Source organism: Crotalus tigris, unplaced genomic scaffold (assembly GCF_016545835.1).
Source record: "Crotalus tigris isolate CLP2741 ecotype Arizona unplaced genomic scaffold, ASM1654583v1 scf7180000017975.10810073628:1450386, whole genome shotgun sequence".
NCBI classification, from domain to species: domain Eukaryota; kingdom Metazoa; phylum Chordata; class Lepidosauria; order Squamata; family Viperidae; genus Crotalus; species Crotalus tigris.
The window spans coordinates 648,496-667,899 of NW_024096754.1; the positions used below are offsets into that span (position 1 = coordinate 648,496).

At 50.1% G+C, this 19,404-nt stretch overlaps 1 protein-coding gene across 1 annotated transcript; it reads right to left on the reverse strand.

Moving 5' to 3' along the window:
* Window positions 1-315: 315 nt before the first annotated feature.
* ZC3HC1 (zinc finger C3HC-type containing 1) lies at window positions 316-18,806 on the reverse strand. The gene is made up of 10 exons (XM_039345734.1): window positions 18,635-18,806; window positions 17,421-17,532; window positions 15,868-16,018; window positions 13,984-14,067; window positions 12,809-12,936; window positions 10,995-11,179; window positions 7,571-7,790; window positions 5,872-6,084; window positions 2,827-3,027; window positions 316-1,040 (listed from the first exon to the last, which is right to left on the reverse strand). The coding sequence occupies exons 1-10, from the start codon at window positions 18,784-18,786 to the stop codon at window positions 972-974; spliced, it is 1,515 nt and encodes a 504-aa protein (XP_039201668.1). The 5' UTR covers window positions 18,787-18,806; the 3' UTR covers window positions 316-971.
* Between the last annotated feature and the right edge of the window lie 598 nt (window positions 18,807-19,404).

The window sequence follows — 19,404 nt, forward strand, 5'->3', positions numbered from 1 at the left end:
CCCAGCTGGCTAAGGAATTCTGGGAGTTGAAGTCCATCCTGCCCAGCTGGCTAAGGAATTCTGGGAGTTGAAATCCACCCTGCCCAGCTAAGGAATTCTGGGAGTTAAAATCCCTCCTGCCCAGCTGGCTAAGGAATTCTGGGAGTTGAAATCCACTCTGCACAGCTGGCTAAGGAATTCTGGGAGTTGAAGTCCACCCGTCTTAAAAGTTGACATCGTCGATCACCCCTGATTTGAGGCAAGCTCTCCCCCAATTTTTCCCACATCTCCGGAGGAAAGACAAATCCTGATCTTTCAAATGATAAAACCGGATTGTTAATATATTTTTTTTTTATTTTTGCCAGAAGAGAGACTGACTATCGTCACAGGGAATTCTGGGAGGTCCTTCTCTTTTCCGGGTAGAAATAAGAAGCCAACAAGTGTTCCACTTCCATCCGAGTTGCAAACAAACTACGCCTCGGTTCAACTCGAACCCAGGGCAGCTAATAAACATTTTCACATGCAGCGTGTAACGGGAATGTCAGGCCCCAGGACGAGTGCCAGGGACCGATATTTGTGCTGGTGCTAAGAATGTCTGCTCGGGCCCCCCCAAACTAACTCCACGGATCCCCCCCCTGCAGAGGGAGGGGCAGAAGGAAGGAAGCCAAGACTCAAATGGCACCCCAAGGATGTTGCAGAACGGACCTAGCCTCGGGGTGCTGGTGTATCCAGGCAACTGGGAACCGGTGCAAGGGTGGCACAAATGCACAGGTAGTGTTGCCCACCTCCGAAGGGGGATCTGCAAGGCAGGTAGGCCTCATCTTCTGGGTGAGGCGGGCACTGCCCACGCTTCTATCTGTGGACAGGGGGCAAGGTGAGACTTGCCACGGGTAAGGTGGTACGTAATCGTTGCTCCCGGGGTCTCGCCATGTCCCTCCTGCTAACCGAACGGGGAAAAGTTCCGCCGAGCATCCTTGGCTGCCTCCAGGTCTTCAGGAGGAGCAGGCAGCTTCCCACTGGCGGAAAATCTGGAAGACTTTGCGGCTTTTGGTCGAGAGACTCTGCAGAGGATAGGAGAAAGAGAGAGCTACGAATGAGAAAGTGGAGCGTCACGGAGGTAAAAACAAGGTTGAGAGGGAACTGGTATGGTCTACTGGGGAAGGCAGCGGGCTAGACATTGGGAGGCTGCGAGTTCTAATCCCGCTTTAGGCATAAAAGATGACTGGGTGACTTTGGGCCAATCACCAGGAGACGGTGAGTTCTAGTCCCGCCTTCGGCATGAAAGCTGGCTGGGTGGCTTTGGGCCAATCACCAGGAGACAGTGAGTTCTAGTCCCGCCTTAGGCATGAAAGCTGGCTGGGTGGCTTTGGGCCAATCACCAGGAGACAGTGAGTTCTAGTCCCGCCTTAGGCATGAAAGCTGGCTGGGTGGCTTTGGGCCAATCACCAGCAGACGGTGAGTTCTAGTCCCGCCTTTGGCATGAAAAATGACTGGGTGACGTGAAAGATGACTGGGTGACTTTGGGTCAATCACCAGGAGACGGGGAGTTCTAATCCCGCCTTAGGCGTGAAAGCTGGCTGGGTGACTTTGGGCCAATCCCCAGGAGACTATGAATTCTGCCTTAGGAATGAAAGATGGGTGAGTGACTTTGGGCCAGTTATCAAGAGACAGTGAGTTCTAGTTCCACCAAACACCAGGGGATTGTGAGTTCTAGTCCTGCCTTAGACCTAAAAGACAACTGGGTGACTCTGGGCCAATCACAAGAGATGGTGAATGGTAGTCCCATTTTAGGCATGAACGATAGGTGAGTGACTCTGGACCAATCACCAGGAGATGGTGAGTTCTAGTCCCGCCTTAGGAATGAAAGCCAGCTACGTAACTTTGGGCCAATCACCAGGAGACGGTGAGTTCTAGTCCTCGCCTTAGGGATGGAATCCGGCTGGGCGATTTTGGGCCAATCACTCGGAGATGGTGAGTTCCAGTCCCACCTTAAGTAAGGCTCGCTGGAGAATTCTGGGAAATTGAAGCCCACGCATCTTCAAGGGGCCAAGGTTGAGAAGTGCTGAACTAGATGATGTCCACAGTTCCTCCACATCCTTCTGATCCAACTTTGTGACTTATATCCGCGGAAGGCAGCACCTAACCAATTCTTGATGTACCTCATAAAGTCGGATTGGAAGGATTTGGACCAGTGGTTCTCAACCTTTTTAATGCCGCGACCTCCAACCGGTCGTAAGTCAAGGACTACTCAACCGGTCGTAAGTCGAAGACTACTCAACTGGTGCAGCACTGTTTGCAGACTGGGACTGTTGGTGGGCTCAGCAGGGCAGAGACAGCCTGGACAATTCCTATTGGCTTTGGAAAGCCAATAGAATTAGACTCTATTCAAGGGAGTCTATTCTATTGGCTTTCAAAAGCCAATAGAATAAAAGGGAGTAGCACAGCTAAGGAAAAGGGGGAAAAAATGGCGGACTGCGTTGTTTGGTGACCCCCGTGAAATGGTCGTTCGACCCCAAATGGGGTCCCGACCCACAGGTTGAGAACCACTGATTTGGACGAACTTTGTCATCCAGTCCGGTGTTTTTCATCTTTGACCTCTTGACGATGTGTGGACATGTCTGAACGTAGTAGTTCAACTGGACTAGGTGGGGGATACTTAGCAGTGTTAGATGGCTTACAATTTTACAATACAGATCTGTAGGAGAAGGAGCGGCAGAAACTGGGGGCGGAGTTAAAAGCCCGGCTGGCTGGGGAATTCTGGGAGTTGAAGTCCACAAGTCTTCAAATTGCCAAGTTTGGGCACTCCTGCCGTAGACCAAGTGGTTGACCATGGGTGCCCCGACTCACCTCGCTCTCCAGATGGGCTGGCTTGTCTGACTGCCTGGAAGCCTGGAGAACTTTCATGACCACCTGCCAGCCACGGTCTGCCTTCTGCTCCAAGAAGTCTCCTTTGGTTCCAAGCACCGTTGCCTCTTTCACCTCGTTGACCCACGGGCACCAATCACGGTGCTGGGCAAGGGGGTCAAAGTAAACCCGGGTCATTGAATCCTGTTGGGGGGAGGAAAAACAGCCTGGATTCTCACAACTAAACAAAGTTGGGTAAGGGATGAAATCTTTATCTAAGACAGAGGTCTTCAACTGGGCAACTTTAAGACTTGTGGGCTTCAACTCCCAGAATTCCTCAGCCAGGCATGCTGAGTTGAAATCCACAAGATGTAAAATTTGCCAAGCTTGGAGACCTTTGACCCCAGGCTCAGATATTTGTATATTCCATCGAAGCACCAGAAATGGTCTTTTAACATGGACCACTAGTTCCTGGAGGGAGCTGACCAAGCTTTTGATCTAAGATGTAGTGAAGAAAAATGGAACAGGAGATGAATGAGAAGGTATTTTACTTAGCCTTCTTCAAATTGACATCCGTTCTTCTTGTATGGGGACTTCAACTTCTAATTGGCTGAGGAATTCTGGGAGTTGAAGTCCACAAGTCTTAAAGTTGCCAAGGTTGAGAACCCCTGTTCTGGAGGCATCTGATGAGGAACAACCCGACTGGGCTACTGACCAGTTGGGAGCCATTTGGGTGAGATCTCTCCACCTTGATTGCCAATGAAGGCCTCCCTCATGTGTCTCCTGCATCTTCTCTTCTGCAGACTAAGGTCCTCCTTTCACCTTGCTTGACCGAACTTGGAACCAACTTGGGTGGATCTTCTCTGAAGGTGCTCCCCAGTTTGATGACATCCTGTTTCGATTTAAGGTGTCCAGAACTGGACATGGAACGCCAAGTGGGGTCGGAGCAGGTGAAACAGAACGGGACAACTGATTCCCATGATCTCTTGTGCTTTATGTTCTTCTTGACAATCCCGAAATAGTATTTCTCTTTTTGGCTGAATCAGCCTAATGGCTCACCTTGGTCACCCTTGTGACTTAGTCTGTCAGGAATCTAGTAACCCCCGTTTCGATGAACAAACGGCTCGTTCTTCAGTTATCTTCCCTGTCATCCATTTCCTCGACCCATTCTATTTTTTTCTTCTTTTCCATGTTTCAGAAAGGCCTTGGGATATCTCCGCGTGTTGCTTTAGGCCAGGGGTAGGAAACCTTGGCTCTTTTATGATTGGAGGACTCCCAGAATTCCTCAGCCAGCATGAGGGAACTATGGCCCCCTCATGACTTGTGGACTTCAACTCCCAGAATTCCTCAGCCAGCCTGGCTCAGCTTGAAACCTCTCCCTTTCCCCTCAGCATGGCTGGCTCAGGAATTCTGGGAGTTGAAGTCCACGAGTCATAAAAGAGCCAAGGTTGCCTAGCCCTGCTTTAGGCCTTTCCCATTTTGCCTGTCAGTAGGAGTTTTTTTGTGATTTTTTTTGGTAACCCTTCTTAACTACAAGAGTGCCAAAGAATGGAGGCCTTTAAACTCTGGTGCTGGAGAAGACTCCTGCGAGTCCCCTGGACTGCAAGGCGATCCAACCGGTCAATCCTAGAAGAGATCAACCCCGACTGCTCTTTAGAAGGTCAGATCCTGACGCTGAAACTCAACTACTTTGGCCACCTGATGAGAAGGAAGGACTCACTGGAGAAGAGCCTAATGCTGGGAAAGATGGAGGGCAATAATAGAAGAAGGGGACGACAGAGAAGGAGGTGGCTGGATGGAGTCTCTGAAGCAGGAGGCGTGAGTTTCAATGGACTCCAGAAGATGGTAGAGGACAGGAAGGCCTGGAGGAACGCTGTCCATGGGGTCGCGATGGGTCGGACACGACTTCACAACTAACAACAAACTACAAGTAACCCTTGACTTCGGTTTTGTGAACGTCCGAAGTTACAATTCCCCCATACTGGCTGGGGAATTCTGGGAGTTGAAGTCCACAAGACTTAAAGTGGCCAAGTTTGACAGTTCCTGTATTAGATCTTTATCCCTTCAAGGTAGGCCAGGTCAGGAAAACAGACCTTAAAAGGACCTTATGGTTTTAGGGCCTAATAACAGGACCTTGAGCTGCTCAAGTTTCCTTTTTTGCCCCCCTCTTATACGAAAGAGAATCAAGGTGAGGTTATTCTTTACCAGAGTTGAGATTTCGATTCCAGTCTTTATTAGCGTCTTTTGTATAGTTAGTCCTCAACTTACAATCATTCTCTTAGTGACCAAAACTCAAAATTACTATGGCACTCATCCTCATAGCAGTTCTAGGCCTGCCTCTGGCATTGAACACTGGATGCGTGACAGTGGGCCAATCACCAGGAGACAGTGAGTTCTAGTCTAGCCATGAAAGCCAGTTGAGTGGACTTGGACCAATCAGCAGGAGGAGCTGAGTTCTAGTCCCGCCTTAGCCATGAAAGCCAGCTGAGTGGACTTGGACCAATCACCAGGAGGAGGTGAGTTCTAGTCCTGCCCTAGCCATGAAAGCCAGTTGAGTGGACTTGGACCAATCAGCAGGAGGAGGGGAGTTCTAGTCGCGCCTTAGCCACAAAAGCCAGCTGAGTGGATTGGACCAATCAGCAGGAGGAGGTGAATTCTAGTCCCACCTTAGCCACGAAAGCCAGTTGAGTGAATTTGGACCAATCACCAGGAGGAGGTGAGTTCTAGTCCCGCCTTAGCCACGAAAGCCAGTTGAGTGAACTTGGACCAATCAGCAGGAGGAGGTGAGTTCTAGTCCCGCCTTAGCCATGAAAGCCAGCTGAGTGGACCAATCAGCAGGAGGAGGTGAGTTCTAGTCCCGCCTTAGCCATGAAAGCCAGCTGAGTGCATTTGCACCAATCCCTCTCTCTCTCTCTCAGCCCAACCCACCTCACAGGGTTGTCGTTGTGGTGGGGAGGAGAGGAGGAAGAAAGAGGAGGAGAGGTGTTGGCCCCCTGGAGTTTGTTTATAAAAGTAATGAGCAAATAAATGAAGTAGCGACGCGCTCACCGAACTGCTGGAGGAGTACAGGCGTGGCCGCTTGGCTCTGCGGTGAGGGCTGGAGGGCACTTCGGCGCCCAGGCCGCAGACGTCCCCGTGGCCCATGCTGCGGGTCACCGGACGGCTCCGGGTGGTGGGGCTGGGGGGTTCGGCCTCGGGGCGCTCGCTGCAGCTGTCCCCGCCCCGCGTGCGGCTGGTGACTGGGGAGGGGCTCTTCTCGTGCTGTAGGGAAAAAGGGGAAAAGAGACCACAGAGAGGAGACGTCAGTGGAGATCGCCAGATCCTTGGGTCAGGAAGCCCTGATAAGTCCTCAACTTACAACGCTTCGTTTAGTGACTGTTAGAGTTACAACGGCGTTAAAGAGACTTATAGGCCCGTTTTTCACACTTATGACCACTGCAGGATCCCCAGGATCACGAGATCAAAATTCAGACGTATGGCCATGGGTTCACCCTTCTGACGGTCGCGGCGTCCCTGTGGGGTCACCTGATCCCCTTTTGCGACTACCCCTAAGCAAAGTCAACGGGGGAAGCCGGATTCACTTAACAACTGTGTTAATAACTTAACTGCAGGGATTCGCTTAGCATCCAGGTCATAAAATGGGGGCAAAACTCACTTAACAATTGTCATGCTCAGCAACCCCAAACTGGGGTTGTAAGTCAAGGACTACCTGGAGAACAAACCCAGAAGCAGTTTGGAAGTTCGATCCTGACCGGCTAAAAGGTCGAGTCAGCCTTCTGTCCTTCCGAGGTAGGTCAGTAAAGTGAGGACCCAGATGGTTGGTGGCAAATAGGCTGACTCTGTAAAGCGCTTAGAGGGGGCCATGAAGTCCTGTGAAGTGGTGTACAAGTCTAAGGGCTACTGCTAAGTGGGAAGGGAGGAAGGGGGAAGGAAGGAAGGAAGGAAGGAAGGAAGGAAGGAAGGAAGGAAGGAAGGAAGGAAGGAAGGAAGGAAGGAAGGAAGGAAGAGGGAGGGAGGGAAGGTGGAAACTAACCAAGGAGAGAAGCAACCTAGAACTAAGGAGAAACTTCCTAACAGTGAGAACAATTAACCAGTGGAACCACCTGCCTCCAGAAGTCGTGAATGCTCCAACACTGGAAGTTTTTAAGAAGAGACTGGACGGCCATTTGTCTGAAATGGTATAGGGTTTCCTCCCTGAGCAGGGGGTTGGACTAGATGACCTCCAAGATCCCTTCCAGCTCTATTCTATTCCATGCCATTCCATTCCATTCCATTCTATTCTAATTAACCAGTGGAACCACCTGCCTCCAGAAGCAGTGAATGCTCCAAAACTGGAAGTTTTTAAGAAGAGACTGGACAGCCATTTGTTTGAAATGGTATAGGGTTTCCTGCCTGAGCAGGGAGTTGGACTAGATGACCTCCAAGGTCCCTTTCAATTATTATTATTATTATTATGGATCATCGCACAGTCAGCCAGATGTTCAGACTGGATTTGGCATTTTGTCTACCTATCGAGTCCTTATCCAGGACCTGGGATAGGCATTATTATTATTATTATTTAAATGTTAAGGGAAAAAAGAGAAGAAATATCTGATGTTGTAACCTGAGATTTGCACTAAAGATTTTGTTATCGAACTATGGATTAACCCAGCCGCCGCATTGCTTTTTAAACACTCAAATGGAAAATTGGAGAATTAATAAAATATTATGTATAAAAAAGCTGGGCCCTCCAGCTTCGCGCGTGTACCTGCTCCAAGCCCAGGGGGACGTTGGTGTCCTGGCTCCTGGTGATCATCCGGCGAGGGGAGGTGGGCCCCAGAGGGACTTTCTCAGCAGCGGGGGCAATGGTGGAGGGGGTCCCCGTCTCGGACTCGGTGGTCTCCAGCTGCTGAAAACCCCACAGCCCCACTCGCCTGATGCAGCGGCAGCAGCTGATCAAGGGCAGATGGACAGATCCGGATGGAGGGCTAGGAAGAAAGACCCCCCCCCAAAAGGAGTAAATCAGAGACTGAAGCAAATTCCTTTCACGCAAAGCAAAATTTAAATATTACGTACAGGTGGTCCCCGACTTACAACCACAGTGGAGCCCAATTTTTTTTGTTACCAAGCAAAAACTTGAGTTTTGCCCCATTTTACGGCCTTTCTGCCCAGGGTTGTTCAGTGAGTCACTGCAGCTGTTAGGTTAGCATCGCTGCTGCTAAGTGAACTTGTCTTCCTTGATGGACGTGGGTTCAAATACAGTTACGACCACCGTCTAGCCCAGGGCTCTTTTATGACTGATGGACTTCAACTCCCAGAATTCCTGAGCCAGCCATGCTGAGGGGAAAGGGAGGTTTCCAAGCTGAGCCATGCTGGCTCAGGAATTCTGGGAGTTGAAGTCCGCAACTTATGAAGGGGCCATAGTTCCCCCATGCTAGCTCAGGAATTCTGGGAGTTGAAGTCCGCAAGTTATGAAGGGGCCATAGTTCCCTCATGCTGACTCAGGAATTCTGGGAGTTGAAGTCCGCAAGTTATGAAGGGGCCATAGTTCCCCCATGCTAGCTCAGGAAATCTGGGAGTTGAAGTCCACGAGTCATGAGGGGGCCATATTTCCCTCATGCTGGCTCAGGAATTCTGGGAGTTGAAGTCCACCAGTCATGAGGGGGCCAAAGTTTCCCTCATGCTGGCTCAGGAATTCTGGGAGTTGAAGTCCACCAGTCATGAGGGGGCCATAGTTCCCTCATGCTGACTCAGGAATTCTGGGAGTTGAAGTCCGCAAGTTATGAAGGGGCCATAGTTCCCCCATGCTAGCTCAGGAATTCTGGGAGTTGAGGTCCACGAGTCATGAGGGGGCCATAGTTCCCCCATGCTGGCTCAGGAATTCTGGGAGTTGAAGTCCACCAGTCATGAGGGGGCCGTATTTCCCTCATGCTGGCTCAGGAATTCTGGGAGTTGAAGTCCACCAGTCATAAAAGAGCCAAGGCTGCCTACCCCTGGCCTAGGAGGCTCACCGCTTAGAACAGGAGGACTTAGGCCAGAGATAGGCAACTTTGGCTCTTTTATGACTGGTGGACTTCAACTCCCAGAATTCCTGAGCCAGCCATGCTGAGGGGAAAGGGAGGTTCCCAAGCAGATCCATGGTGGCTCAGGAATTCTGGGTGTTGAAGTCCACCAGTCATAAAAGCCAAGGTTGCCTAGCCCTGCCCTAGGCCGCTTTATGATTCGTAGACTTCAACTCCCAGAATTCCTGAGCCAGCCATGCTGAGGGGAAAGGGAGAGTTTCCAAGCCGAGCCATAGCGGCTCAGGAATTCTGGGAGTTGAAGTCCACCAGTCATAAAAGCCAAGGTTGCCTACCCCTGGTCTAGCCCAAATTTTCTGTCATTCAGCAGAAGATTTATTTGGCTCCTTTTGCAACCTGTCTTTACTACGGTTATTAAGTGGATCGCCGCAGCTGTGAAGCGAGTAACATCATTGTTAAGTGAATTGGGCTTTCCCTATTGACTTATCAGAAGGTCTCAAAAGGGGATCACGTGACATCCCCGGGACGCTGCGACCGTCGTAAATAGGAACCAGTCGCCCAGCGTCTGGATTTTGATCACATGATCACAGGGAGGCTGCGACGGTCGTAAGGGTGAAAAACAGTCACAAGTTGCTTTTTTCAGTGGCGTGGTAACTTCAGTCACTAAATGAACTTTTTAAAGTCGAGGACTACCTGTACTGGGTTCAAAAAGGGCCCTTTTTCAAGGATAGGTTGATTTACACCACGATTGAGCCTGGAATTAGAGTTGTACGTTGCGTTGTAAGTCAACGTAACAGCACCTGATTTTACAACCTTCCTTGTGGTGTCATTAAGCGAAGACGGAGGCCATAAAGTGAACGTGTCAGTTGTCAAAAGAAAATTCTTATTATTAGTTGCAAAGTGGTGTCTGACCCATCGCGACCCCATGGACAACGTTCCTCCAGGCCTTCCTGTCCTCTGCCATCTTCTGGAGTCCATTGAAGCTCACGCCTCCTGCTTCAGTGACTCCATCCAGCCACCTCCTTCTCTGTCGTCCCCTTCTTCTCTTGCCCTCCATCTTTCCCAGCATTAGGCCCTTCTCCAGTGAGTCCTTCCTTCTCATTAGGTGGCCCAAGTACTTGAGTTTCAACTTCAGGATCTGGCCTTCTAAAGAACAGTCGGGATTGATCTCTTCTAGGACTGACCGGTTGGATCGCCTTGCAGTCCAGGGGACTCGCAGGAGTCTTCTCCAGCACCAGAGTTCAAAGGCCTCCATTCTTTGGCACTCAGCCTTTGTTATGGTCCAACTTTCACAGCCATACATTGCAACTGGGAGAACCATGGCCTGGACTATACGCACTTTTGTTGGCAGGGTGATGTCTCTGCTTTTTAGTATGCTGTCTAGATTTGCCATAGCTTTCCTCCCCAGGAGCAAGCGTCTTTTAATTTCTTAGCTGCGGTACCCATCTGCAGTGATCCTGGAGCCCAGGAAGATCAAATCGGTCACTACCTCCATTTCTTCCCCATCTATTGGCCAGGAATTGAGAGGGCCGGATGCCATGATTTTGGTTTTCTTAATGTTGAGTTTCAAGCCCACTTTTGCACTCTCCTTCTTCACCCGCATCAAGAGGCTCTTTAGTTCCTCTTCACTTTCTGCCACTAGAGTGGTATCGTCTGCATATCTTAGGTCAGTGGTGGCAAACCTATGGCACGCGTGCTGGAGGCGGCACTCAGAGCTCTCTCTGTGGGCACACGCACCGTCACCCCAGCCCCGCCTCCACCCATGGCCCCTCACCAGCAGCCCTCCAGAGGAGAATCGCCCCCAGGCACGGCCCACGCAATGCTGCGCAGCCAAGGACATGGTAGCTGGGCAGTGGGGACAAAACTGCTGCAGGGCACGGACGGAGGGCTTGGCCACCATGGCGCTGCTGGGCTGCCTGGGTGATCTGTGGCGGGCTGTGGAGGTGGGGGTGGTCCAGCGGGCATAGCAGAGCAGGGACAGGGGTGGTGGTGGAGTTTTGGGGCACTAAAAGGTTCGCCATCACGGTCTTAGGTTGTCCATATTTCTCCCGGCAATCTTAATACAGTGGGTTTTTGTTTTTGTTTTTTGCCAGAAACTAGAAATAAATGTTAGTTTGGGGGAGAGTGGGGGTGAAAAATTGGGCCTTTCCGGATTCCGTTTTTTCTACCGACCTGCTGGTCCAGCCACAAAGGGCCAGGATGCAAGCCGTGATGTGGACGTGAAGGAGGTCTAAAGGCCGCTTGGCCGACGTCTTCTCGCCTTCGGTTTTGCACTTCTCCTCCTCATTCTCTCCCTCCTGCTGCTGCTCCTCCTCGATCAATTGCAAGAGAAAGCTAACTTTCTCCTCCGTCAAGGCCTGGGAAGCAAGCACGCTACGGTCAATTACTCAACAGCTCCCCCCCCCTCAAGAAATGGCTATTCTTTTTGATCAGTGTTTCTCAACCTTGACAATTTTAAGGCATGTGGACTTCAACTCCCAGAATTCCACAGCCAGCAATGCTGTTTTTGATAGAAGAACACCATTTCAAGCACTTTGGAGTCTAGAGATGGGAAGGCCTGAGAAAAAAACCCAAAAATTGGGAGGGGGGGAAACAGGGTTTTCCCTGTTTTTTTCCAAAGCCGTTTAGGGAAAAAAAAAACAGAACCCCCCCAGTCCCCCCCCCCAATTTTTCTGGTCTTTGAATCGTGCGGATCCGATGTTCCAAGGAGGGTTTGGCCATTCTGAGTGGCAAATTGGACTAGAACACCTCCAACGTCCCTTCCAACTGTGTTATCCTGTTAATCGGTCATGTGATTGCGGGATGCGACGCTGCCCTGTGATTCTTGCTCTAATTCTTGTACTTTAATGAGTTTGTTTATGAATGGTTTTGCTTGCTTGGTTTTTGATGCTTCAGTTATACAGTAAACCTGGTTATGTGAGATAGGCAGCTATTTAAATTTAAGAAATGGAATGGAATGGAATAGAATACAATAGAATGGAATGGAATAGAGTAGACTAGGAATAGAATAGAATAGAATGGAGTGGAATAGAATATAGAATAGAAAATAGGGAATAGGATAGAATATAGAATAGAAAATAGGGAATAGAATAGAATATAGAATAGAAAATAGGGAATAGAATAGAATAGAATAGAATAGAATAGGATGGAATGGAGTGGAGTGGAATAGAATATAGAATAGAAAACGGAATAGAATAGAATAAATGGAGTGGAGTGGAGTAGAGTAGAAGGAATGGAATGGAGTGGAGTAGAATAAATGGAATGGAATAGAATAGATGGAATGGAATAGAATAGAATGTGGAAGGGACCTTGGAGGTCATCTAGTCCTGCCCCCTGCTCAAGCAGAAAAAACCTACCATCTCAGACAAGTGACTGTCTAGCTTCTTCTTAAAAATCTCCAGTGATGGAACGCCCATGATTTCTGGTGGCCAGCTGTTCCACTGGTTAATTGTCAGGAAGTTTCTCCTTAATTCCAGGTTGCTTCTCTCCTTGGTCAGTTTCCAACCATTTTTTCTCGTCCTTCCCTCTGATGCTTTGGAGAATAGCTTGACTCCCTCTTCTTTGGGGCAGCGCCTCAAATACTGGATCGCTGTTATCATGTCTCCCCTATTTCTTCTTTTCTTTACACTAGCCAACCCCAAGTCCCGCAGCCGTTCTTCGTATGTTTTTACCTCCTCGGAACATCAAATCATCATGATCCAAAAACAGACAGAACATCCTGGATTCCTCCAGAATGTTTCATTCAGCCTGGTTCCCAAGTGCCCAAAGTATCTCCACATGACTTTGCAGGGGAGGAAGGGACAGGGACACTTGGAACCTGCAGGGCTGTCGGGACTTTGAACGGTCACTAAATAAGGCAAGGACCACCCGTACGCTCTCTCTTCAGGCTGTGGCCAGTTTATCGTCCCCAAATGGGGCAGGCCTTGAAGGGGAGGCTGGAGACCCCCTTCCCTCACCCCTCCTTGACTGGACGACCGAGGGCTTACCACGTTTTTGAGAGCGTCTGGCTTCAGAGAAGGCAGCTGAAGTTGCAGCCGACACAGACTCTGGAAGCGTTCGAGGAAGTCGTCAAAAAGAGCCCGGGGCTCCTCCACCAGCAGCACCGAAAACCGATCTAGTTAGTCCAAAAAAAGAAGCAGTCTGCAGGCAGTCCTCTACTTACGACCGCAAAGGAGCCCAAAATTTAAGTGAGAAGTTTGTGAAGTGAGGTTCGCTTCATTTTACCACAGTGTTGCATTAGTACAGGATTAGGCAACCTGGGCTCGTTTATGACTCGTGGACTTCAACTCCCAGAATTCCTGAGCCAGCCACGCTGAGGGGAAAGGGAGAGGTTTCCAAGCTGAGCCATGGTGGCTCAGGAATTCTGGGAGTTGAAGTCCACAAATCATGAAGGGGCCATAGTTCCCCCATGCTGGCTCAGGAATTCCGGGAGTTGAAGTCCACCAGTCATAAAAGAGCCAAGGTTGCCTACCCCTGGCCTAGGCTGCTTTATGACTGGTGGACTTCAACTCCCAGAATTCCTGAGCCAGCATGGGGGAACTATGGCCCCTTCATGATTCGTGGACTTCAACTCCCAGAATTCCTGAGCCAGCCACGCTGAGGGTAAAGGGAGAGGTTTCCAAGCTGAGCCATGCTGGCTCAGGAATTCTGGGAGTTGAAGTCCACCAGTCATAAAAGAGCCAAGGTTGCCTACCCCTGGTCTAGGAGGCTCACCGCTTAAAACAGGAGGACTTAGGACAGGGGTAGGCAATCTTGGCTCTTTTAGGACTCGTGGACTTCAACTCCCAGAATTCCTGAGCCGCCATGGCTCACCATGGAAACCTCTCCCTTTCCCCTCAGTATGGCTGGCTCAGGCATTCTGGGAGTTGAAGTCCACCAGTCATAAAAGAGCCCAGGTTGCCTAATCCTGCCCCAGCCAGCCAGGAATTCTGTGAGTTGAAGTCCACAAGTCATAAAAGAGCCAGGGTTGCCTACCCCTGCATTAGTACATTAGTACTAAAAGTAATGGGGTTGTTGAAGGTTATGTAGAGCTAAAATTTCACCAGGCTCTCTTTTGAGCATCTCCCCCCCCCCAACGGTGGAGGATCGGTTAGCCTCCACATCTGGAAGACCCACGTGTCCAGCTGTGAGCCAACTTGGCTGTTTCTTTCTCCTTGCTTACCTGGGGAAGGGCTGTCGGGCCAGAAGCAGAATTTTTCGTGTGCTTCCAGCAAGGCCTTCTGCAGCGCCAGACACCTCTCCTTATCTAGAAAGGAAACAGGCCTGGTGAACAGCAGACCCCCCCTCTGATCAGCACAAGGCAGGACGCTTTTAAAGATTCCCCCCCCCCAGCCAGGTCACAAGATCGCCTGGTGGGACAATGAAAAGAGCAAATATCTGTAGCTCAGGGTTAAATTGTGGGGGTCCTTGACGCTCTTTGAGCTGGGTTGTTTTCTTGCAGACAATTCATCAAGGCTAGAAGGGAATGGGGTTCGTGAGGAGGGCGGTTGCAGGGTCCTTAATGCTCTGAGTTTGTGGTTTTCTTGGAAACCTTTCATTACCAAACTAGGTAACATCACCAAGGCTAGGAGGAGTGAGGAGGAGGAGGAGGAGGAGGAGGAAGAAGAGGGTTGTAGGGTCAATGCTTTGAACTTGGTGGTTTTCTCAGAGACGTTCCATGACCCAACTAGGTAATAACATCAGTGTGAGAAGGGGGGGGGGTTTGCTCTCTCACTGATGATGTTGCCTAGCTTAGGGCTTTTCAATCTTTTCACCCATTGTACCACTTTTAGGATATGGCAACATCCGAGTACCACCAGTCACCTAGCAAGGTGTCAAAAACTTGATGACCCCCCCCAAAAAAGGAAAAAAGTGATAAAGTACAGGTAGTCCTCGACTTACAACAGTTTGCTTAGTGACTGTTCGAAGTTACAATGGCATTGAAAAAAGTGCCCCCCAAGGCACAGCCGAGCAAGACACCTGCCTGCCCACCCGGCAACGCTCTCATTCCCCTCCCCCGCTACTTTTCTAGGATGGTCGCGTACCACCTACCAGGTGCCAACATACCACAGGTGGTACCCGTACCACTGGTTGAAAAGCCCTGGCCTAGCTGAGTCATGAAAGGTCTGCAAGAAAACAGCCAGCTTCCGAGAATGGAACGGGAGTAGATTAGAATAGAAAGGTGAATAGAATAGAAAGATAAATAGAATTGAATAGAAAGATGAATAGACTAGAATGATGAATAAAATAGGATAGGATAGAATGAATAGAACAGAATAGAATAACAAGAGTTGGAAGGGACCTTGGAGGTCATCTAGTCCAACCCCCTGCTCAGGGAGGAAACCCTATACCATTTCAGACAAATGGCTGTCCAGTCTCTTCTTAAAAACTTCCAGTGTTGGAGCATTTACTGCTTCTGGAGGCAGGTGGTTCCACTGATTAATTGTTCTCACTGTCAGGAAGTTTCTCCTTAGTTCTAGGTTGCTTCTCTCCTTGATGAGTTTCCATCCGTTGCTTCTTGTCCTGCCTTCGGGTGAAACTCACCGTCTCCTCGTGATTGGCCCAAAGTCACCCAGCTGACTTTCATGGCTAAGGCGGGAATAGAACTCACGGTCTCCTGGTGATTGGCCAAAATCAGCTAGCTGGCTTTCATGGCTAAGGCGGGACTAGAACTCACCGTATCCTGGTGATTGGTCAAAATCAGCTAGCTGGCTTTCATGGCTAAGGCGGGACTAGAACTCACCGTATCCTGGTGATGGACGCAAAGTCACCCAGCTGGTTTTCTTGACTAAGGCAGGACTAGAACTCACCGTCTCCTGATGATGGGCCCAGAGTCATCCAGCTGGCTTTCATGGCTAAAGCGGAACTAGAACACACGGTCTCCTGGTGATTGGCCAAAATCAGCTAGCTGGCTTTCATGGCTAAGGCAGAACTAGAACTCACCCTCCCCTGGTTCATAGCCAGCACCTTAACCAGCAGACCAAACAGCTTTCTAGCAAACTAACCAATAAATAAATCCTCTTTCCATTTGCCTCCCAGATGTTCTGGATCCCCCAAAGGATCTTACACTTGCTGAAGTCGAAAGACAGCTGCAGACTGGCACAGAGGTAAGCTTGGCAGCTGGAGCATTTCAACATGTCGCACTCCACGTTGGTCCACCCGTACTTGGCACAGATCAGAGGGGACAGCTCGTGGGGCTTGCCTGCCCATTTGAGGGAGTGTTCGCGTTAAGGAGAGTGACTCAAGATTTTTGAGGGGATTTAAGAAAATCTGGTTTCCCTATCAACTCCTACAGGCTAGCATGAACAAAAGGTGCTTTTTCAGGAGGCAGGTGGACTCTTTGATTTTTTTTTTCTTTGAAGACGTTTCGCTTCTCATCCCAGAAGCTTCTTCAGCTCTGACCGGATGGTGGGGAATGGAAGGAATTATATTCCTTGCAATGAATGTAGAATCATTGGGGCCACTGGGAGATTTACCTGTGTCCTCAGGGTCACCTGAGTGGTGTAAATGGGTGTTCCAACCCTTTCCGCGGTTCCAAGAAGGCTCCACACCCATTTGCACCACTCAGGTGACCCTGAGGACAGACAAACCTCCAGGTGGCCTCAACGACTCTCTAAAAGAGTGCAAATGACCAGCGGTCTGCAAGGAGTATAAATCTATCCATTCCCCACCCTCCAGTTGACAACCATGATCTGGATGACGGAGAATCTCCATAGACCAGTGGTTCTCAACCTGTGGGTCGGGACCCCATTTGGGGTCGAACGACCATTTCACGGGGGTCGCCAAACAACGCAGTCCGCCATTTTTTCCCCCCTTTTCCTTAGCTGTGCTACTCCCTTTTATTCTATTGGCTTTTGAATAAACTCTTGAATAGAGTTTAATTCTATTGGCTTTCAAAAGCCAATAGGAATTGTCCAGGCTGTCTCTGCCCTGCTGAGCCCGCCAAAAGTCCCATTCTGCAAACGGTGCTGCACCAGTCCTCGACTTACGACCGGTTGAGTAGTCCTCGACTTACAACCGGTTGGGGGTCACGGCATTAAAAAGGTTGAGAACCACTGCCATAGACATTAAGCTAGCATGAAATTTCATCCAATTCTCACTGCTAGCTACGGAAGCTCTCAACATCTGGACAGCTCTTAGCCAAGAGGGGAATAATTGTATGCTTCACCTGTTGAGACAACCCAGTTTTCATTGAAAACAGCACCTCCCACTTTAAATACAAGTGGTCCTTGACTTAGAACAATCCATTTAGTGACCGAAGTTACACCGGCACCGAAAAAAGTGACTGATGGTTTTTCATACTTACGTCCGTTGCAGCCATATCACATGATATCGAAATTCAGAGACTTGGCAACTGACTCGTATTTATGACGGTTGCAGTGTCCCGGGGTCACGTGACCCCCTTTTGCGACCGTCTGATGAGCAAAGTCAATGGGGGAAGCCAGATTCACTTAACAACCGTGTGGCTAACGTAACAACTGCAGTGTTCATTTAACAACTGTAGCAACAGAAATCTGTTGCTCAATTGAGGCCGTAAGTCGAGGATTACCTACATATTTTGTTTCCTCTGGGCACTCCCCCCCCCAAGATTAAGCCTTATAACTGAGACCCAAAGGATATGGTGAATGTTTCCACTCTGCTGAAGAAAGCGTCTTTGCTAGTGGCTTCAAAAGGCAGTTCATTGGTGTTGGGAGAGCCATTGGCCACTTCACTGAGAACAGAAGGATCTTTCCTGAAACGCAAGCAAGAGGATTTAGAGATTTAAATTCACAATAGCGAGGATTTAGTAGTTTCTCTCCTATCTCCCTTTTTCAGCCCCCCCCTCCCTAAAAGTGTACAAAACTAACTTGCAGTAGAGAAACACAGCAATGGAATTTTTGAGTTGCTTGGACCTTTGAGGCCATTCAGACTGACACCCCCCCCCCCCGCTCAGGGCACCATCTGAATGGAAACTTCCCAAATGAAAGGCTGCTCAGTCCTCGTTCTTAGGCTTTTATGGCTAAAGCAGGACTAGAACTCAGAGTTATCCAGTTGGCTTTCATGGCTAAGGCAGGACTAGAACTCTCCGTCTCCTAGTGATTGGCCCAAAGTTATCCAGTTGGCTTTCATGGCTAAGGCAGGACTAGAACTCACCATCTCCTGGTGATTGGCCCAAAGGCACCCAGCAAGCTTTCATGGCTAAGGCAGGACTAGAACTCACCGTCTCTTGGTAATTGTCCCAAAGTCACCCAGCAAGCTTTCATGGCTAAGGCAAAACTAGAACTCACCGTCTCCTGGTAATTGGCCCAAAGTCACCCAGCAAGCTTTCATGGCTAAGGCAGGACTAGAACTCACCGTCTCCTGGTAATTGGCCCAAAGTCACCCAGCAAGCTTTCATGGCTAAGGCAGGACTAGAACTCACCGTCTCCCAGTGATTGGCCCAAAGTTATCCAATTGGCTTTCATGGCTAAGGCAGGACTAGAACTCACCGTCTCCTGGTAATTGGCCCAAAGTCACCCAGCAAGCTTTCATGGCTAAGGCAGGACTAGAATTCACCGTCTCCTGGTAATTGGCCCAAAGTCACCCAGCCGGCTTTCTTGCCTAAGGCAGGAACTAGAACTCACCGTCTCCTGGTTCGCGCCCAGCACCTTCCCCACTAGACCAATAATAATTAAAACCCCACCCATGAAAACAATGCTCCACGGCGTCCCCATATACCACAGCCCCTTCCCCTCACACAACGGGGCCAGAGCCCGCCTCTCCTGGGGCCCAACCGCCGCCCTCTCCTCCGCCGGGGACGAGCAATGCCCGGGGTGCCGGCTGGAGACGGGCGGGCTCCGTCCCTCCGCGCTCACCTGTCCGGCCCGCCCTCCTCCGGGGCGATCCCTTCGTCGATCAGCTCCCGCACCTTCTGCGGCGTGATGGCCGGGGACTTCGGTTTGGTTGCCAGGGTGCCGCTCTCGTTCTCCGGGGCAGCGGGAAACACCGCAGGGCTGGACGCCGCCATCTTGGTCCGTCCGTGGAAACGTTCCCCCCCCTTAACGACAGGCCGGAACCGGAAGTTCCGGGGAAAGTTCGTTCCGGCCTAGCTCAACTGCCTGCTCCGGCCCTCTGCATGGGGCTGGAAATGGGGAGCGGGGCATAGACTGGAAAAAAAGCCCCCTCCCCCAATTGGGTTGATCCCACCGTTGCACCGGATTGGACATGCCAACCTTTTTCAGCCCTGCCAATGAACTTCTGAGATTGACCGTTTAATTTACCTGGGGAGTTTCTGAGAGTGTTTTGGTTTTGGTTACTACATCCAGTTTTGGTCACCACGATGTAAAAAAGATGCTGAGACTCTAGAAAGAGTCCAGAGAAGAGCAACAAAGAGGATTAGGGGACTGGAGGCTAAAACATATAAGGAACGGTTGCTGGAATTGGGTATGTAGTTCAGGGGTAGGCAACCTTGGCTCTTTTATGACTTGTGGACTTCAACTCCCAGAATTCCTGAGCCAGCCTGGCTCAGCTTGGAAACCTCTCCCTTTCCCCTCAGCACGGCTGGCTCAGGAATTCTGGGAGTTGAAGTCCACGAGTCATAAAAGAGCCGAGGTTGCCTACTCCTGTAATCTAGTTTAATGAAGAG